This window comes from Papio anubis, chromosome 9 (genome assembly GCF_008728515.1).
Source record: "Papio anubis isolate 15944 chromosome 9, Panubis1.0, whole genome shotgun sequence".
Lineage (NCBI taxonomy): Eukaryota > Metazoa > Chordata > Mammalia > Primates > Cercopithecidae > Papio > Papio anubis.
In genome coordinates, this window is record NC_044984.1 from 25,554,552 (window position 1) to 25,577,542 (window position 22,991).

General features: G+C 37.5%; 1 protein-coding gene across 2 annotated transcripts in view; it reads right to left on the reverse strand.

The window, feature by feature from the left end:
* Positions 1–22,991, reverse strand: part of ITPR2 (inositol 1,4,5-trisphosphate receptor type 2) — a 491,137-nt gene that overhangs the window by 360,703 nt on the left and 107,443 nt on the right. For both annotated transcript variants that reach the window (XM_009180421.4, XM_009180422.4), the window contains exons 6-10: positions 22,058–22,156; positions 21,666–21,749; positions 21,231–21,377; positions 17,096–17,191; positions 1,615–1,659 (exon numbers count right to left, since the gene is read on the reverse strand). In XM_009180421.4, the coding sequence (XP_009178685.1) occupies positions 1,615–1,659; positions 17,096–17,191; positions 21,231–21,377; positions 21,666–21,749; positions 22,058–22,156 (471 nt within the window). The remainder of the gene's footprint in view (positions 1–1,614; positions 1,660–17,095; positions 17,192–21,230; positions 21,378–21,665; positions 21,750–22,057; positions 22,157–22,991) is intronic.

The window sequence follows — 22,991 nt, forward strand, 5'->3', positions numbered from 1 at the left end:
CATTCCCTAATTATGTCTAAACACAGACAAAATATGAATATTGTCCAAGCCACAAAATGACTAAACATCCCTCTCCCCCAACTAATATGAGTGACTGTTGCTTCCTTAGAAGCCTGTCCTCCCTATAGATAAAATTTATTAAGATACCAATTACAGAATTCCTCTTCCTGACAGCATTCTCATCCACAGCAAAGCCTCACTTCCTTAAATCCTCCCTTAAATCCTCCCTTACACAAAACACAAATCCTCTAGTAAGTTCTTTCTGACATGCTCTGAGATGCCCCACAGCTCCCCATGGCAGGTGTCCTTTCCCGCTGCGTAAGTAATAAACCCAACTTGTTCAACTACCCATGTGTTCCTGGTGGTCTTTGGGTGGAGGCCATTGACAAGCTTATAGTAAGAACCAAAGAAGCCATGATTCACACTTTGCTTTTTAAACCTGCTTACTGACAGCATTTTCCTAAATCATATGAGAGTAAGAACCCAACAATCCTGAGGCAGCCATGTGAAGACCAACAAGAGAAGAGCCCACTCAGTACGCTAAAATTGAATTATAAATAGGAGATCCAATTGATCAAATAAACCTATCTCTATGTTTAGAGACATTTTGATATGTTAAAGGTTTTATTGGGCCAATTACCTGATACTTCACAGTTTTATTTCTATTGTAAGCCTGGCAGTCAGAGAAGGGAGTCAAACAGAAGGGATTGAATGAGGTACAGAAATTCTGATCAGATTTACCTCCCCCAGGTCAATATCCTCATAAAACCTAAAGCTATGTACCAACGCAAAGATACTGGCCGTGTTAATGAAACATTCCAATTCTTTCTGTCAAAGGGTAGAATTTTGAATGATGCAGTAATAATACCTACCAATTTCAAAAGGAATTGCTAAACTTCTAAGAAAACTGAATTATAGACTGTATCTAGATTACATCAAAATATCTAGTTAAATAGCTTTTTAAAACTTTTCGAAAATCTAGCCCATCATCCAGAGATTCTGTCTGCATCACATCAAATTATCCTGAATTTCTGAATTTTTGATTGAATAAAGAAGCCATGTTGTCACCATGAAGCTTTCTTCTTCACAGATGGCTAAATAAGCAGGGTAAATAATCATAAAGATTGTCATGAAAACTGGTGTTAAAATAAGATTGAGATGTTTTTCAAGTAGGACATGTTTGAAAATCAGAAAAATCAGTCAGCTAGATGCTTCAAGTTCTCCAAAAATAAAACCCAAATTATTTTGAATCCAAAAGGAATGTCCTATTGTCCTATTTTAACATCATCACACCATAATTCCATTTACCCTTCTTAATTTCTGTGCATTTCTGGAAACGAAACCTAGACCCATCAGATCTCTCAGATGCCAGCTGCCTTCAGCACTCCACCAACAATGGCCTCCAAGTTGCATTGCAAAAATCTTCCCAAGCACCCATTATTGAACATTTTCTCATAATCTAAACTGTATCACCTTTTACCTGTGACCCACAGGCTCTACTCAGAAAATCTCTGAGTTCCTACTCTTCAAATTTGCTATTAAAATTCCAATCTGTCCATATAAAATACAAACAATATGTTTGAGATTTGTTGGAGAAACGCCAATTCTACTCACCACATTTTTTCCTTCATTTTGGGCATCTCGATAATCAGGATTAAGCTAGAAAAACAAAGGAAGATTAGTTTTTCATTGCTATGAAAGGCATGTTAACAAGACCAGTGATCTTCAATTCAATTAATTATTCTATCCTCAACTAAATTTAATATAAAAAGAAGCTAAGAAAGAAACTATCAGGAAATATGACAATTTAAAATATTACCATCAAACCCTAGTTGCAGGAGACAAAAGCTAACATGCCAAGTTCATTGCCTTGGTTTCTGTCAGAACTGTAGACATCTTTGAAGAAGTAAGAATTGACCATATCACCTCCTCTGGAAAAACATTCAACAGAGTTCACCATTTTACCCTTTGCAACAAGTGCCATTTACCAATAACTCAGACACAAATTGAAATTTTAAAAAAGGGAAATTGATGATTTGAGATCATGCTTTACATGTTATGCACACAAAGAAAAGGAAAACGAACCAGAGTAAAAAAGGAGCTACGTATCAGGTATGTGAGCAAATACATGAGGACTACTGAAACTAACAAACACATGTCTTCAGGCTTGGATAGTGGCATTTTGGAGCCAATCTGATGACAAAGATGAGTTCTGGATGTGTTGAGTACGGACCCTTGCGTCATGTGGCTGATTGAAATCCATGACTCCTCACTCCCACTTGTCCTCAGTCTCAAAGCGATTCTTAGTTGCTCTGAACTAGTTGATCACTCGTAAAGCAATAGATGTATGAGGTGTGTTTCTTGAAACATCAAGTTGTCCAATTGAATTTAATCATTTTAATGTGACTCAACTGGTGTACACAATGCACAATCCCAGTAAAGTTACCATTTAAAACGTAAGGTCAGGAGTCTTCCTCATAATACCATTTATCTAGCAGCTCTGAGAATTGTCCCTTCCAACTTATCACTAAATACCAATGAGGGTTCTGAAAAAACCAAAAGCAAAGCAAAATGAAAGGAAAAAACTCCCAATCTCATTAAGAACTAAGGCTGAAAAAAAAACTAAATTCCAAATCTTCAAAGACCTGATGCTAATTATAAAGTAGATAGTTCTTGGGGACAGGCAGGTAATGACCCGGTTTTTATCACGTGGCAAACTTCAACGTCTCTTTAAGCTAGTGGCCATGTAAACAAAGATAAGAAGATACTGAGTCAGTTTGAACGCTGACGTAGAAAACCAGAGAATTTACCGACCAAAAACCTATAGAGAAGGGTTTCTCTATCACTGGCAAGCTGCCGTGAAATTATGCAGAAAACTGCTTCCCTCGTCTGCTACCTGTCTCTGTCTTTACATGACCAAAGAGATGCCCAGAAAATAAGTGGGCAGAAAGTGGAGGGAAAAGATGATGGCCAAGGCCTTTCTGGGAAGCACGGTATAAAGAGAGAAAAGGAATGCTGTATGCTGGAACGACATTGCATGATGATACAGAAATAGCAAAGGGGTAGGACACAGAAGCAAAGCAACTGCTGTTGAGCCCGGGTGTGTAGAGTCCATAGAATCCACAGAGTCCATGTCTGCTCAATCTGGGAACTGCACTGCAAGTGCACCCATCAGCCAGTCCTGCAGCTGAACATTTAGAAAGAGGATTGAATTGTCACGCTAGAGAATTTAAATATGGAACGAAAGGACAATCCACTCAACCCTCTGGTTCTGCGCAGAGCTCACTCATCTGAGGATAACAAGGAAAGAAGAAAGGAAGGAAAAAACAAAATAGGACTGATGGAACACTAAGTTAGAACAAGGGAAATTCCTTCTCAGAGTCTCTCTCAACATTTCCTATGATATGATGCAAAACGAATTTTCAGGAAATGGTTTGGCATTCTCAGGAAAGTACAAATAAACATGACCTCTACATAAAGGCAACAAAATAACATAAAGAGTTAAAATTATAGTATAGAAACCATATATTGCCGGGCGTGGTGGCTCATGCCTTTAATCCCAGCACTTTGGGAGGCCAAGGTGGGTGGATCACCTAAGATCAGGAGTTCGAGATCATCCTGGTCAACATGGTAAAACCCCGTCTCTACTAAAAATACAAAAATTAGCTGGGCATGGTGGCGGACACCTGTGATTCCAGCTACTTGGGAGGCTGAGGCATGATAATTGCTTGTACCCAGGAAGCAGATTTTGCAGTGAGCTGAGATTGCGCCATTGCACTCCAGCCTGGATGATGAAGTAGACATTGTCTCAAAATAATTATAATAATAATAATATGTACATAATAAAATAATAACATAAATAATACAAAATAAGAGAAGTTAAAGAAGATTTCAATATACATGAAAACATAAATACAAAATTAAAATTCACATTAGCACTAATAGAAAGCATAGTTACAGAAAATCAGCAATGCAGAGGATGAGCAGCTGAGTGGCTACCCCTCCATACAGAAGGAAGGTATCCAGAAATGAGAATTAGGAAAAAGAAAATGGTCACAGACAACCAGAGAAGGGACAACAACTAACGGGAGACCACTAGACCTCTCAAAATGAAGATAGAATAAGTGGAACACAAGTAATAATCAAAGATAATAGAAGATAAAAACCTTTCCTCAGCTGAAGAAAGAATTGTGTATGCAGAGGTTACCCTATCCGTAGAAATCAACCACAAAAGATTGACACATTCATTTCAAGATGATAAGGGGAAAAGGCAGAGAAAACAGTGGTAGGGACGTAAAACAGAGCCAGAAATTAGGCTTTTAAAAGCATGTCATGTAAGAGAAGAATGATAAACTAAATATGGTATATTCAAACGATGGAGTACTCGGCAATGAACATGACGAGCTTCTCATGCAAGCAACAAGAATGAATCTCAAAAACGTTAAGTAGAGGAAGGCACACACAAAAAACAACATACTGCATGATTCCATTTAGATGAAATAAACAAACAAAACTACACTACGGTGAAACAAATCAGAAAATGAGTAGGGGTATGAGGGAAGGAAGTAAGGATGGAAAGCAGTACCCAGCCCAAGAGTCTCATGACAGCAGTCTTTCAGTTTTCAGAACTGACACACAAGGAGGGTAAGAAGATACAGGTCACCTGTTAATTCTGGGACAGCTATTGAGGGGACTTGAGGCTGGCCTTTGTCTACAGAGACCCCGACTTTCCCTCAGACTCCTTAAGTTCCCTTCAATTACGAGTAACAGAATTAGTTCCAAGAATCCAAGAGTGAAAGGTAGAGGGCAAACAGTGAGTTAACTGGCCTCCTTTCTACTGATTAAAGAAAACATTTTCACTGGGTAGTAAAGAAAATTCTAGCACAGTGTTCAGAAGAAGTTTATTCACCTATTTTAGTCAAGTTTCACCATAGCTTTTAAAAACTTTGTTTTCTGTTTGAAAAATTTCAACTTTTCTTTTAAATTAAAAAAAAATCCATACTAAAATTTTAGCTAAATTATATCCAAATGATACGCAATATGTTCAACCAAGGATGTACCTTATGGCCCAAGTTTTCACTCAGTACACATTAGAATAGTTATTACAGATACTTTAAATTCATGCTGGAAACCATGATATATCCCTCACTAAAACATGCACAAAAACAGGAATTCATGTACCTACGTCAAACACAAAATAAAATAATTTATGCTCTCTGAAACTTAGATCATATATTCTACCCCAAAGACAATGTTACCTTCTAAAATCAGTCTTTACGTATTTCCCCCGCTTAGGATTACCCGTCCCTGACTGGCTGTCTGGGGAAGTAAATTCCAGTCTCTGCTCTATAAGGAACCACCAGCGTCTTTAGGAAAGGAGGCCTAATGCCCATGGAACTCAGTGTCCTCATCTGCAAAATGAGAAAAAGACTATGACTAAACCATGACTCTATGTCAATAAATTTTACATATTCGTATCTTTGGCAGCAAAACTACAGATGGTGCCAATCAGTTAGATTTTGCCTCATCTGTGTCTCTCAGGCTGCAATATGATTTTTTAAATAATTAACATAAAGCGATTACCTCAGTAAACTCAATAAAGTATAAATAATAACAATAATGATGAGGAAGAAAAGGAAGAGGAGAAGGCAAAGGAGGAGAAAAAGCCACCCAAATAAATTCAGAGCCATATAAATTTACTAACATTAACTATTAAAGGCCAAATAAATATATGCTTTAAATTATACTGCTGCTTCCCATCTCTAAATAGGATAATAGCAGTAATTATCAAAGAGACTATAAGATGAATAGAAAAAAAATTATTTTTTAAAGAAGCAGGAAAAAGACATGGTCATATGGAGGTCTTTTAGGACTCAAAGTCTTTATGTTAAAAAAATAAATTATAAATTTGGCATTGGAGAGCTAATATGCCATTCAATCATTTATTCAATAAATATTAATAGAGTATCTATAATAGGCAAAGCATTGCAGCATATGGTATTTTAGCAAAGACAAAGAGAATATGGTCCCTGACCATAAGACATTACAACCTAGGAGGGAAAATAAGACATAAATACAGTCAGCTGAAATACAAAATAAAATGTGACAAGGGACATAAGACAGGAATGAATAATTTATAAATAATATAGGTCAGAGGAAGGAGGGATCTGTGGTGGGCAAATTTATTCACAAATTATTCATGGAGAAGGTAGCATTTGAGATAAGCCTTGAAGGACAGGTAGAATTTTAACTGGCAGAGCAGGAACGAGGGAGTGAAGAAGGCAGCAAGGCTGGAGGGGCCACTGCCATATAGATGAGAAAAATGAGACTTCTATAGAGAAGACCTATTGGTGTCACTTATGAAATACTTTTGTATACTCTCTTAAAGGTTAATTCATTTAACCTTACAATTATACTATAAGACAAGATTCTTAACACAGTTTACAGACGAGGCACTTGGAGCACATCAACTGAAGTGCTTTATGCAAAGTCACACCACTGGGGAGTGGCAGGGTGGGCAAGCACAGGTCTAAGGGCTCCAAAGCCACATCTTTCAGCTCCTGTAGCATGCTGCTTCCCTCCTGCCTCCATAAAGCAGAGAGGTATGATACAAGCTGGGAAGGAGGGTCAGCCCAGACCATCCAGGCCTTTAAACCACAGGCTAGAGAGTTTGCATCCATATTCAGAAGATGCAAGGGGACAGAGGATGAAAGAGGGAAAGAAACTAAGGGCAGTGGTCCAAGGAAGAGGTGGGTGGACCCAAATGAAGATAATAATGCTGAAATAAAAAGGAGAAAGTGGATGTGAAAGATTTTGCAGAGACAGAATCAGGAGAATCTGAATGTGTAAACTCAGAGAGAAAACTGTTAATCATGACTCTCACGTCTTTAACTATGAACTAAGAAAAGTCACTATTTTGCAAGGAAACACATTTTAGATAAATTTACCCATTTTGTATGGCAATGGCATATTCAAGATCAAAGGCAGGGTCCACCGCCGCCATGGGAGTGAGTGACAGACAGGGAATGTAGAGACCCATTACTAATCTTTGAAGACAATCTTCAATTAAATGGCCAAAGAAGAATATAAAGAAGTCAGGTGTGGTGCAAAATGACAGAGAGAGAGAAACATCATAAATACCTAGGCAGTGAAAGTCATGATTGTACCACAATCAACCGAAAAACAACTGCGCCCTTCCATCTAACACAATAGGAAGAAGCAGACCGGAAGTTTTTAAGTACATAATACCTATTTATTTTCTTAAAAGAGGAGCTTTGCTTTTTTTTCTACAATGAAATGTGTTTTGATCAATTTTTATTATATATAATACTGAAATCATAAATTTATCATGTGTGTATTTTTAAATAATTATATTAAATGTTCCTCTTTCCAATGACTGGCGTTTCAGGTTTATTATTGTGATTGATAAGCCTAGAAAAGAAAGGAGAGAAAATAACCTTTACTGGGTGTATATGTGTGTCAGGTACAGTTTCTATATTTTGATATATAACATTTTATACGTATGTATAGGGTCTGGTCTGTATGTTCGTCTACTGTGTTTATGTATACATATACATACATACAAACCAGGCCCTTTCCACATACTATGGCTGATACATTTGAGAGAGAATTAAACATTTAAAACTATAGCCCCAATAGTCATAAAATTATATGCTACTACACAGTTTCTTGAGTACTCTTGAGTACTGAGTTTTTAGCTAATTAATTAAATCCAAAGACTACTGAGTAGTCAGGAAATAAGTGTTTACTGCCATCTGGTGGAAGTTTTGCCTATCTACAAACAAATAAGCTAGTTGTCTTTAAAAGGGCTTTTATTCCAATCCTGAATAAATGACATTATTATGCATTACTTGATCTATATTGCTTTGGAAAGGTCATCAAAAGTTTCTGCTTTAGTAATATCCAAAGAAAGAAAATGTAGAAAGCAGCAGATCAGAAATTGTGAAGGTGGATTTATAATTCTTCCTACAACTGTGGAAGAACCATTTACTGAGGTCCCCATATTTTCCTATGCAAAATATGGTAAAATTACTTTCTCCCCCACAGACATCGTTGTGAACTCACCTGCACCACTACAGTAATACAAGTAAAACATCTATGACAAAGTGTAGATGAGTGTGTGGACAGCTGTGTCAAAAATATCAGTGTATATTTACCTTCCCCTCACACCACCTAACCACATATATGCCCCAAAAAACTGACATTGCAAGGGAAAGGGTCTAATAATATGCTCTGTATTACCTCATGAGATCAAAAAGCTTTATCTTTTCATAATTAGATACTTTGTTCCACATTTTATCCATAGGTTTCTAGTGTTGAGGTTTTTGGTTTGGTTTGGTTTGGTTTTTAGGTTTTTTGTTTGTTTGTTCGTTTGAGATGGACTCTCACTCTGTTGCCCAGGCTGTAGTACAATGGTGCGATCTCGGCTAACTGCAACCTCCACCTCCTGGGTTCAAGCGATTCTCCTGCCTCAGCCTCCTGAGTAGCTGGGGCTACAGGTGTGTGCCACCATGCCCGGTTAATTTTTGTATTTTTAGTAGAGAAGGGGGTTTCACCATATTGGCCAGGCTGGTCTTGAACTCCTGACCTCAAGTGATCTGCCCACCTCAGCTTCCCAAAGTGCTGGGGTTACAGGTTAGCACTGAATACTTCTTTAAAATTAATCCGAATCCCTAAACTATCCTATTGGATATCTTTCCATTGAATAAGGGACCATTTCTAACCCTTGGTTCGCTTTACTATCTTGCAGAATAAAACTTAAACCGTGTTAAATCTTGTATCATTATCTGAGTTCCCAGGTGTTTTCCACACATCACCAAAATAAAAAAAAGATGATATTCTTAAATAGCTTGCAACATATGTGTTTTCTCTATATAATTCAACTACAGATTTTCCAGCATATCAAATGGTCCAATTTCCTTTGAATAGTGCCCCCTTTACTTCTACATAAATAATTAGGTTTATTACATTTTTCTGAATAACTAAACCATCCAGTTAGGTGCTGGTTAACATAGAGTATCATACTTGAGCACTGTATCTATAAGTAAACTTTAGATCTTTTTATCTAATTTGCGCTTACATTTAAGGTTGCAGTCCTTTAAACTTACTATGAGACGTAGTACGGTCACCTACAGATGTTAACAATTAGACATTACCTAGAGCCATTTATCTCAGATGTGCATGTATGGTGGAAGCAATGGCAAAAGAGATCTCAATGTCCCAGAGATTGAGTTAATCTAAATTGTCCTCTAAACTCTTAGAGGACAAGGACCATGTGTTAATCATCTCTGTTTTCTTCACAATGTCAAAGTAAGTACTTCTACCTAGTAGGCATTCAATAAATGTATACTTTCAGTATAACACAGATCAGGGTTTCTCAACCCTTAGCATTACTGGTATCTTGAACCAGATAATTCTTTGTTGTGAGGGGCTGTCCTGTGTATAGTAGAATGTTTAGCTACATCCCATTCCCTAACTGTGACAATAAATAGCAGCTCCCATTTCCCAACTGTCAAAATAAAAATGTCTCTAGACATTATCATTGCCCTCAGTTGAGAGCATTCATTCCTAATACTTTTGTTACATTGGTTTTTTCCATTTTAACAAAACAAATCACCTCTGTGAGCCTGGATTTCTTTTTCTGTAAAGTAAAATTCCTGGATTTAAAACAACAGTCATAGTCCCTATGATTCATTCATCCCATCTTCCAACAGTTACTGAAGGCAAATTAAGTGTCAGGCACTCTACTAGGCACAAGGCATCCAGCGATGAGTGAAACAGATACAGGCCTTTCATTGCAGGGAACAAAATAGCCATTGAATAGATATACACAATATACACAACGGGTAACAAACAAATACATAGCTAACTGCGAACTGTGATAAGCTCAAAGAAATGCTATAAGCATTTCCTCCCTAAGTGGGGGATTTCTGCAATATCTCAAGTTTATGGAGAATAACTGTGGCATTATCCAGAATCAAAGGCTTTTAAAATTCTAAAATGCTCAATGAATTCTAACTGCGCTATATTATTTGAAAGACCACAATTTAAGTTATTACAAAATAGCTTGAGTTAAACTCAAACATATAGACAATAAAAAACACTATTTCAAGTTATTCAAAAGAAACTTCATTTCTGCTTTAGAAAAATTTATCTAAAGAACTTAGAGAAATAAAAGCAATACATGTTAAAATATTCTAATAATCCAAGGTCATTTCAGCTGTTCTGGATAAGCACTCAGCATACTTTCCCCAATTGATTAAGAGTAATGTCACCCAAAATGTCTATTTATAAATCATGGTAGTGACTGGCTGGCTGTGTGTTATACCTGACATAGGAACTGTACAAGAGATCATGAGATATTATTGGAAGGATTTTCAGTGGCTCCATGAGGCCGTGTTTCCGATGTCAAAGCATCGCAGTAATCTTTTCCAGAAAAACAAGTTAAATAACTAAACTTTGCCCCTAAACACTTACCTTCCTTAAGTTATCTAAGACATGCCGGTTATTAATAACGATACTAATAATAAAACACTACTCTGCATTTTCTGCTTCCTCTCCAAGAAAGTAAATGGACTTAATATTTACTGCATACTTCTTATGTACAAGGTGCTGTACATCCCCTATCTTCTTTAATTCCAGAATAATACCATATAATATACATTCTTAACTTTTTTACACACAAAGGAACTCAGGTCCAGAGGGGTTAAATATTTGCTTAAAGTCAGACAGATTGTAAACAGTACGCATGGGACTTTTTTCCCACTATGCTAGGCTCTGTCACACTGGCCAATATAAACACCATAAACTCAAAGGCAATTCAAGAATTACATAATCCAATTTACCAGGAATGCCTACAGCACATGAAAGTAATATTTTAAATTATAAATATGTCTGTTAAAGTTGGAAAGGCCATGGGAAAGAAGGTTAATACTCTGCAATGTCTAGCCGCACTGTTAGGTACTTCCCTTTGATGCAAAAACAGCAGCATCCTCAACCACCTCATTGTAAAAAATACATTTTATAAAAATCATCTAATAGGACTCTTAATTTCCCCTGGCCTACTACTCCACTTCCCCTTTTCACAGCCGTGCTATGAAAACTCAGTCTGCACCTACTTCTGCTTCCCAGCTTCCTGATCATTCCTCCACTCCTGCATTCTGGTTTCCACTAAAAATGTTCCCTATAAGTAAGAAATGATTGCATTCTTGCCAGATGATGTAAAGAGATTTGTTTCTGGCCTGTTCAGTAGCACTCCCTCCTTTGTGCAACTCTCTCCTCCCTCGATTGGCATTTGTAATTCAGCCCATTTGATTTTCCAGGTGCTTCTGGCTTCTCAGGCTCCCAGTCTCTCCCTAATCCTTCAAAGATAATTTCCTCATGATTCTACCTTCAAACATCCTCCCACTCTCTTTCTACTCCCTCATGATCTTACCTGTGCTCTGAAAACCCAAATCTAACACTGGTCAATCCCCAAACTTCCAGATGTTTTGAAATCTTCCCTAGCGGACAACTTCACCCAGACATTTTATAAGCATAATCAAATTTGAATGGATTATTTCCCTCACCAATTTGGCACCTCTTCTCATTTTCCCTAATTTGGTGAACGACATCACTAATTCTCCAAAGCCAGAATATTATTTCTTAACCCCTAACACCTGACGGCTTACCACTGCATCAGTTCTGTCTCCCAAGAACGCCTTCAACCCTTCCCTTCATCACCATTACCGAAGGCTCTCCCTTTGTTCAAGTCCTTAAAATTACTAAAGCAAAAACTGCTGATGACCTTTCCAAACCAATATAGGTCAAGTAACGCAAAATAATTTTCTTTGTTAAAGATTGTAATATAGCCCTTTTAAAGACAACTACCCTATTTGTTTGTAGATAGGCAAAACTTCCACCAGATGGCAAAGAAAGAAAATGTAGAAAGCAGCAGATCATTCAGACTCTTATCTGGCCTCACTGCCTCTAGATTCAATTTCTTCTAGTAACTTCGCAAAGCCTCCAGAGCAGCGCTGCCCACTACAACGGTCTCTTTGGAAATGTGCATTATTTCACGTGTCATGGTTGTTGAGCAACTTGAAATGTGGCTATTGTGAATGAGAAACTGACTTTTTAATTTTATTTAATTGTGGTAATATTAATTTTAATTTAATAGCCAACATGTGGCTAGAAACTACTATATTAGACAGTACAACTCTGGAGTGGTCTTCTTTAATCATAAATTTATTTATTATATTCCTCTGTACTTTAAAGATAAAACGCATTCTCCTTAATACATATGGCCTGAACTATCAGCTGCACTACCTTTCTGGCCCCATCGCTTCCCTCTTACCTTCTAGCATTACTTCCAAACTCACAAGTCCTATACACGACACTAGTTTGTATGGCACCACACACCTCCTTTCTTGTGTATAAGCTGCCCTCGCTGCCTGAACGCCCTTTCTCCCTCTTCCCCATGTGCCTTACTCATTCATCAAACAGCAACGCCTCTGAGCTCCTGACCATTCCTTGCACATCCCTGACACCCCCTGAGAAAAGTGTGGGCCACTATTCGTAAGCACGCCACTATTCATATTGCTATCATACATTTATCACACTGTACTGGGATTTTTTGAATGACATCACTGATCTCTACCAAAGGCCTGCTAGTAGCTGACCAGTCCCAGCCTCGAGGTAGTTACCAAGATAAACTTCCTCAAACTTCATTCCTGTTACAAACTAGATAAAAGTCAAACCCTTCATTCAAAATCTTAAAGTAAGGAGACCAATCACTCAATCATTCCTTTCACAACCCCTTCCTTGGGCTGGGCCTCAGTTTTAATATTGTCTATGTATGATTTGGATATTCCATATCTCTGATGTACCTCCTTAGCAACTTACACAGGACTGCCCTTTGATTTCTCTAACAGTCCATGTCTATTATTTTCTTTCAGAACCAGTTTGCCCCAAGCAAGAATCTTCAACTAACCTCACTCCAGATTCTCTCATGGGAATATGACCCAATTCTACCTGCACATATAATAAGCCCTCCCCGATTGTGCAGCGCTGTCTTCTGAACTAGCAGCTCCGTTCTTTGAAGGCAAAGACTGAGTCCTCAGCTTCCTTTGCCGTACCTGCAGCATTCTACCATACTGTGCATTTACCAGGCACTGAAAAAACTGAAAAAACATATACTGAAGGTTGCATGAAATCTTAAAGACTATGTTTGCAATTTTATGACTTCCAAAAATAATCATTCCCAATGCTCGCATTCCCCACATCCCAATATGTGTCTTTTTAAAAAATAATATCTAGATATTAAAGAGAAAACTGAGTAAGTAAAATAAATACGTGACATGGAGCCTTTACCACCTAAGAATAAGGGTACAGTGTAATAAAACAAATAATTCTAGGAGGTTGTCACTCAAAATATTGAGAACCCCCATCCTATTTGAACGACATGACTAATGTTTTGAAATTTAAAACCTGAGCTATTTTTTTTTTTTGAGATGGAGTCTTGTTCTGTCACCCAGGCTGAGTGCATGGCATGATCTTGGCTCACTGCAACCTCCACCTCCCAGGTTCAAGTAATTCTCCCACCTCTGCCTCCCAAGTAGCTGGGATTACAGGCACCCACCATCATGCCTGGCTAATTTTTGTATGTTTGTAGAGACAGGGTTTCACCATGTTGGCCAGGTTAGTCTTGAACTCTTGACCTCAGGTGATCCACCCTCCTCAGCCTCTCAAAGTGCTGGTAATACAGATGTGAGCCACCACGCCCGGCCATCCTGGGCATTTTTTGACAAGAGATTAATACCCAGAATATGTAAAGAGCTAAAACAACTCAACAGACAAAAAAAAAAAACAACTAATAATCTGATTTAAAAAATGAGCAAAAGATCTGAATAGATATTTCTCAAGACATACAAATGGCAAACAAATATATTAAAAAATGCTTAACATCATTAATCATCAGAGAAATGCTAACCAAAACTACAATAAGATATCATCTCACCCCAGTTAAAATGACTTTTATCCAAAAGAAAGGCAATAAAAATGCTGATGTTGTGGAGAAAGGGGAACTCTCACATAGGTGGTAGGAATGTAGATTAGTGCAGCCACTACAGAGAACAGTATGGCGGTTCCTCAAAACACTAAAAATAGAGCTACCATATGATCCAGCAATCCTACTGCTAGGTATATACCCAAAAGGAAGGAAATCAGTACATGGAAAAGATACTTGCATTCCCATGTTTATTACAGCACTACGCACAATAGCCAAGATTTGGAATCAACCTAAGTATACATCAACAGATGAATGGATAAAGAAAATGCAGTACCTGTTCACACTGGAATAGTATTCAGCCATAAAAAAAGAATGAGATCCTGTCATTTGCAACAATATGGATAAAACTGGAGGACATGATGTTAAGTGAAATAAGCCAGGCACAGAATGACAAATTTCACAAGTTCTCACTCATATGTGGGAGCTAAAAACTAAAACAATTGAACTTATGAAGCTAGGGAGTAGAAGGATGGTTACCAGAGGCTAGGAAGGGTGGCAGGGAGGGAGAGAAAAGGTGGAAATGATTGATGGGTACAAAAATATAGTTAGATAAAAGGAGTAAGATCTAGAATTTGATACTCCAACGGGGTAACTGCACAGTTAACAATAATTTATTGTATATTTCAAAATAACTAAAAGAGTAGAACTGGAAAGTTCCTAACATGAAATGGTAAATGCTTGAGGTGACCGATATCCCAAATACCCTATGTGATTATTACACATTGTATACCTGTACCAGGACATCACATGTGCCCCATAAGGATATATATATACTATGTACCCATAAAAATTAAAAAGTTTAAACAAGAAATAAAGACCTGGGCATTTTTAGAAAGCAAAATGATAAAAGTGTAATCATTGTTTCTCAACTGCTGTCAGAGGCTAGTTACCAGCTGTTCCTGGACTGGAAATCCCTGTGATTTGGCCACACCTCTAGATACTTTCACACCAGTAAGGACAAGCATCCTGAGACATGAGCACACCCAGATTTTGTCCCAACTGACATAGAAGATACAAAACACCAATGTATGGATGCCAGGATTTTGAGACTATGATTGCTATTTTGATATTAGAACACAGAGCGCCCATTCTGTTACACTAGTTAAAATCAGCAGAAAATAAATTCCTAGCTTTCAATTTTCAGATATGTACTTAATACTTAATTTTCCTCCTCCCACTAGACCATAAAAAAGATGTTATCTAAAGTATTAAAGGTCAAAGAAAAGGTCCTCTAAATACACCAGACTCTTTAATGAACGAGACGGCACCTGGCATTTAAAGCTGCATTCTCTAGAGACAGGATGAAAGACAGTCTTTCAAATCTTTTCAAGGAATGAATTGCTTTCTACTTCTCCATTTTTAATTAATTCATGTATGTATTGAAATCTTGGGTCTTCACTAAGATTAATGAACAATTCTTAAAAATCTAATCATTTGAATGCATCGAATGATACATGTTTTAATTATAGAAATTAACCAAGAAAACTAGTAATATACATGTACATCATGTCAGTTTTCTACAGCACATCAGTAGATTTGCTTGAAAAGTGAATTGGGGAAAAGAGCCACTAACATAAGATCCCAGAGGATTTTAATCCTAATTTCTTATCTTTTATAGGATATCTAGTTAGGCTTTTGTAATTTTTATTTTAGACAAGATTCTCTACTTTACTAATGATTTTTGCTTCAATGAGTTGTTTTTCAAAAGGGTTACTTTAAACCATTCATACTATAAACAGACTGTAAATTGCAAAGCTGTATTTCATCTAGTTGAGCACTAAATAATGTGTTAGATACTTTAAAAAGTAAAAATAATCCCTGTTTATCACATAAAATTAGGCTGGGCACAGTGGCTCATGCCTATAATCCCAGGACTTTGAGAGGTCGAGGCAGGCGCTTGAGTCCAGGAGTCTGAGACCAGCCTGGCCAACAGGGCAAAACCCCTTCTCTACTAAAAATATAAACCGTAGCCAGGCATGGTGGCATGAACCTGTAGTCCCAGCTAATCAGGAGGCTGAGGCAAGAGGATTGCTTGAACCTGGGAGGCACAGATTGAGTGCATCATGGCACTCCAGCCTGGGCAACAGGGCAAGAATCTGTCTTAAAAAAAAAAAAATTAGTCAAGCCAGCATCACTTACCCTTTGCTTACCATAAGCCACAACTAAGTTAAGATAAATAGAAATAAATTTGATTATCCCCATTTTCCAGAAGAAGAAATTGGAGTGTAGTGTGATTAATTTGCCCAATATGTCTCCAAATGCCTCTCACATACAAATCCTGAAATCTCCTTCTTCCCATCCTCTATCCATTCACAAAGTAGTCATCAAATGCTTTCTAAGTGCCCAGCACAGTTCCGTAAATGGAAATTTTCATACATCTGGAAAAGACTAGCTTCAAAATTATTTTTAAATTAGATAACCAAACTTTAATTAAAACATTTATAAAACTTCCATGATGTTATTTCTGCCCGTCCTTCCTATCCTCTGATATCCTTCATATCTGTCTGTCAACATAGTTTTAGTGGATAAAGAAAAAGCTTTTGTATGTTTTTGCCATTTTTATTGACAGTTTTAGGAAGAAAACAGTTTCCTTCCCAACGTTTTGAACAATAAAAGCCACCCACGGTGAAAGAGGCCACTGCAGATGAACCCAAAGCTAGCTAGGCTATATGACATGAGCAAGGAACTCATCATATCTCTGATGCGGACATTCTGAAAAGGTGAAGCTAAATAGAAAATTTAGGCCACATCACATACATATGCAAATCAGATGCCTCATTCCAGTTGACCTTCCAGTAAACCAACTGCAGAGTTTTGTTGTTATTATCGTTGTTCTCTTAATTTGTAATGCTTTGACTAGCATTTACATTTTAAAAATAATTTATATGCCAATCCAGAATACTAGAAGCAACAATCAAATTTGTATAATGACTGTTCCTGCAAATATAATGTCTTGTGGAGAACCCGAATGCCTCTTTCACTAATTCAGAGTCAGAAACTTAATACCACTTTATCCATTAGTCTTACCTCTGCAGCTAAATAGTTTCCAGTTGCAAGATGTTTAAATCTGAACAAGCTGTTCCACTGTCCTGCACCCCCACGGCATGGGTCATGATGAACCACCTACAAAGAGAGAGCAACGACAGTAATGGCAAAACAATATTTATGTTCCTGGCAAGCAAATGCCAACAGTTTACATGTCCGCCCTCCTGTTAGTGCTGATCTGTCAAACCTAATATAAGTTTCCATGAGAGTATAATGTGGCAGAAAAACAAAATTCCCCATAAATGAGCAAGAGACATGTTATAACAGTTGTTAACTCGTGCATGCGTGACACTCGTGCCTTACATTTGCAAACACAGCTTTACTCAGAAAGACATGTTTCCAAGACCAAAGTGGAAACACTGAGATTTTCTTCCCTTTGTTTTTCAAACATTTTCTTGGCAGATTGCATTAAGAGCCCACTATGTGCCAAGTACCTTCAAGAGAAGAGAAACACAGCAGTGGATAAAGCTAGAGCTTCCATTCTAATGGAAAAGAGAGAGCTAGCGAACAAAGAAGTAAGATTTGACAAGTGCCAGAAATGACACAAGGGAAGTGCATGATTGAGCACCTAGGGAAGGCAACTTTAGATATGACCATCACGAGTATGGGCCACTTGGAGATGTCATGTGAGCTGAAACCTGGAGGATGAGAAAGCCACGCAGATTGGAAGAGAGAATCACAAATGTCAAGGCCTAAGGTCTAAACTACTTAATTCTTGGCCCTTTCCATACATGCTTTTTATTGACAGCATGTCTTTTGATACCTGTCTTTGAATTGGCCTTGCCCAGAGGCTGAGTCCCTAGGCTCACTGGGAATGAACGCAGTAGAAGCTCTGACACACCTGGTTGCAACGGGTGGGATGGGGCAGCAGAAAAGCTCGGGTTTTACACTCAGACTCAGGCATGTGAGTCCCAGGTCCACCAATTACTGGGGTATGACCACAGAAAGGAATTTAACATCTTTGAGCCTTATTTCTTCGTGTACAAAATGGGTTGATTCACAGGATTGTTGTGAAGATTAAATATCATAAGGCATATCAGAGTGCTAGGATAACTTTCATGACTCTCCCTCAGCACATTACATCCTTTTTGCTAGTATTGACCACCCTTTGGCTCCTGCTGCAACCGTGAATTCTGTATGTTAACATACTTCACTTGCTAATGCCTTTTACTAGACTCCAGCAACTGTCTTCCCATACTCTCATAACCCAGATAAAATAATAATTATGAAAATACTTCAAAGCCCTTGAGGTCTTACAAAACACTCCCTCTGTGGCCAAAAGCCCACCTATCCTTCAAATTCTCACATCACATTTCTTCCACAAATCCTTTGCTAATCACACTGGCCACCATGATCTTGTCAGTGTTTGAAATCTTAATTCTTTGGGGGAGGCAGAGATATCTGCAAGAATCTGATAAAATCTAATGTTTGTCTCAAATACACACACACACACACACACACACACACATTTCGTGATTTGTATATAATTGCTAAGGTTGACAAATCTGAAGATCTCAAGAACTACTCTCATACACATCAGTGGGTCTGGCAAGGGCAGTACAGTTCCCTAGCGGGGATATTCTAGAGATTTGGAAGGGAGGGTGTTTTTGTTTATCACAATGATTTTGGAGGGATGTTATTGGCATTTAATATGCAGTGACCAAGATATTATCTACACTGCAATTTACAGGGAATTCCAGAATGTGATCAATACTGTGTGTGGCCCTCAGGACCAGTCCCACCCTGCTAAGTGCTCCCCCGCATCACAGGGGCTGAAAGCCTCACCCAGTGGGGCTCTGAGGATATTCCCGTTAGAATGGAAAGCAGAGGACAGTAGAAGAGAGGCTCCTCTTTGGACTGCAGTAACAGTGGGAGCAGCTGACTAGTGCCCGCTCCTACAAGGTGCGTGGGTAAGGACCCCTCAGCATGTGAGCAGAGGCCTGCAGGCTGAGAGGAGGAGCAGTCATTGCATTGCTTATCTGCATTCAGATAAGCCCATGTCCCCCATTCCACGTTTCCTCCCCAGCCCTTCCAATCATGTTGAACATAATTTCCCTCTTGCTTGAAACACCTGATGCTTATGCTGGGTAAGTACAGTCCTCAGACTTCCTCACTGAAGCCCAACTGTGACAGCACACAATAGGGAAACGTCCTGAAGCCTGCATCTTTCAAATCTCAGACAGAACTAAGCCTACCATCGATATAAACTGGCAATACTTCAGTACATCAGCAGGTAAAAACATTTTACATCAAGTTATATGAAATTCATTATGGTGAGGGACGTTTAAATGAAGTAAAGACATCCCAAACTTATTAAACTATTTATTCGTTCTTCTATTCTGTTCAATGTCTCACAGCATTTCCAACTATGCATTTTGATGGAAAGGGTTCACGGCAGTGGTACAGTTACAGCAAAAGCTATAAAACTGAAAGCAAAAATGTGAGAGAATTTTCAAAACTCCTTTTAACAGACTCAGAACCAATATTAAATAAGCACAGACACATCAAACGCAGGTAACTCACCGTATTTCATTAACAGAGTTTTAAATAATATCTCATCTTATTGCTACCTCTATATTTTTTAAATTTTTAAAAAGAGCAGAATATTAAGAACTTTATGGTATGAAAATGCATGCTGTAATTATGCATTTATTTTAGGATGGCCTGTTATTTTTCAGTTTTACTCTTAAGAATGAGGCAGACTTCTGGGAGGGGTTTCATGCAGCCTCGTGTGTTAGTAGCTTTCGTCATAGCTGTTTTCCCCAGAGCTTCTCAGTTCCATCACCTGTTGATGATTAGGTCTCCAAAGTCCATCTGCATGCTAGCAACTGAAATTATTCCTCAATACGTTGTGGAGTTTCAGATAGAAGACAAGTTCTTTTGTACAATTTTGTCTCAATTCTAAACCATGTCATAAACTTAAGAGAGTTCTTTTTCAGTGTCATATTTATAAACAAGGCTCAGCTCATTTGCATAGGCATCACACTTCCTCATTTTCTGCATCTCGTCAGTAATTTGCCTAAAGTATTATCCCTACTTTGATTATGGTTATCTCTCCGTTTTTCAGTTTGTTCCGCTACTACGTCTCCTAACACTGGTTATCATTCAAGGGCCCACATTTACCTTTGCTTTTTCATTTTCCTGTACTTGGATGGGTTGTCTTCTGATCCTCTTCAACCACTTCTCTCAAATCCAAACATATCCATCCAAGATAGGCATAAATATTGTATTGTTCAGATAGTCATTCTCATGTTGAAATACATATTATTATACTATAAAGTATTTTCCTTTTATTTTTTCTTTATCTTAGAATTTGAGCATTATGCTAATTCTACCTATTAGAATATATAAATAATATTACCTATAAATTTCATTTTAGAATATTAAAGGGAATATCACAAAATATATGTTTTAAAAATTGAGGGCAAGTGAAGAATTTGAAATGGTTGAGAACCATAGCTAGCGGCTTAGATGTTTAGTAAATCTCTTGTTCATAGGCAATTCTGTAGATCTTATCTCCTCCACCTATAAAAAGATCCTTTAAGGAAAAATCCATAGATTACATTTCCTTAATTACTCTATCATGTTCCACATTTAAGTGACACTTTTAAAAAGATGAATGAATTCTTAACTATGGGTCTCCTGATTCCAATAGAAATGGCATCCGCAGAAGAAATAAACATTGTTCTCCTCAGGGACTGAGTAGTTCTGGCATCAACCTTCCTCAAAGTGAGGCCTCCTACTCTATCTTGACTCCAGTGCCATTTGAGGCACATGGTCTTCAGTCTAACTAGTCTTGACATTTCACTACTGATTTGTTAAAAGGTTGTAATGTACCGTCTTAAAATGTGTGTGTGCGTGTGTGTGTGTGTGTATGTGTATATTTGACAGAGAAGGAGAGAAAGAAAAAATGAGAGATACCACAGAGAAGACAAGCTTAGGAAATAGTTTCCTTTCAAACTGGTCACAGCAATGAATAGGCACAAGTTGGTTCACAAAAATTATTTTATTTTATGATTCTATCACAAATGATGCCTATAACAATAAAACAACCGGCCCAGTGAATCTTGCCTTTTTGATCTACGTATTTATTAAGTGCCAAAAAGTATTTACATACCTCTATTTCCCACAGCGCTTTAGAACTAGTAGCAGAAGTAGCTGATTGGCGCAAGGTTGTACGAAGGAAAATGTGCTGTTTTTTCTCGTATTCATCACAAGTCAAAAACTTCTCTTGTTCCGCATGAAACAATCTAACAACGTCCCCCTAGAAAAAAAGTCAAGAGACATCTGAACAAACACATGTGAGAAGAAGGTGTCTCTTTCTGGTTTTGATACTCTGGGCACTTCTGCTAGCTATTTGGCTTTTAATGCTTATTTAAACATTTAAAAATATTGGTGGCGGGGAAATTCAGTAAAACACTTAGAGTAAGTATTAACATGTGTAGTCACATTCTAAATTATGAACACCAGTGAATACATAGGTTTTGCATCTAGCATTTCAGTAAGACTACCTTAATTTCTCCAGCAAATGTCCTATGTAGCACATACTTACTCCTTTTAATACATCCTCTCGATAGGAACTATATTTCATGAATAAAGTGATTTTCCAGCTGGTGTTGCAATTAACAGCATTCACCTATTAATGAAGAAATGTTCAAAGTTATAAGACTACAGATTCCATTCTCTACCAGAAATTATTAGTTCAACTAGTAACAAGAAATTAAAGACAACTTTGGATAATGAAGTATATAGCTCAATACAAGTATCTTTGAGAGATCATCCAAAAATAGCAATAGCTAATCATAGCTATATGTACCTTAGGGATATTAATTAGAATAACTGAGATTATGCTCATGAAAACAATGAAAGAAACCATATTACTTTTTTCTCCCTCTGTCTCATGAGAAAAATCAACACATTCATTCCTTTTCCACTTGAACTTACCTCTTTACACCCTGGGTTATCAAGAAGCTCTATGTTGCTGGCATGTAGTGGCTGTCCTGCATTCACAGGCATCAAAACAACTTTATCTCCTACAACAATCTAGGAAGCAGAAATAAATCACAATTGAGATACTGCATGGATCTTTGGTGCTATATTTGAAGCTAGAAATAACTGCACAAGAGTCCGCGTTATTGATCTGACATCTGGTTCTTTTATCCTTCACACAAATTTTCGTTCAATTCTTTTTCTCTTTGAGGTAAAATATCTTCTAATAAATGATCATAGAAGCATGTCCCATAGTGCCTATCAGTCTGGATTGAGAAAGCTACTGTGGATCTTTTTCATATTCATCTCCCATTTCAGTTAGAGCTTTCTTAAAGTCAATAAATAGGCCATTATCCCTCCCCATCCATGAGGTCTTATGCCACAAGCACAACAGAGAGAGTAAATGCATCTGCCACCCAAAAAAAAAAAAGCAATCTATCCAAATATTAGAACCACTGCAAAAGCAAGCAGAAAATGTTATACACTTGTATCATCTTTGCGATGAGAGATGAGTATATTTGATCTTCCCATAGTCTCAGAAGTGTATTAAAAATTCTAATGTCAGCTGAATTCAGGAAATGCAGGATTAGGCATGACCTTGTAGAAATACGTTTTGTGTTTGAGCCTTGGGCATCTGATTCACTCATATCTTAAATACATTAAACTAATATCGCTCCTTAAACCTGATGTTCATTTTTAATAAAAACTAAAATTGATTATGGGAAAAGTCCTCTAAAGAAGTAAGTCTAATTGATTTTTAAATGTATGCTATTGTAGCAATATCCACCTTATCTTTAAGTATTTTTATTCATAACTCAAATTGTGGGGAATCGAAGTTATCCTTTCTTCATGATAACAAAGAACAGTTTAATTTTCATTATTAAAGTTA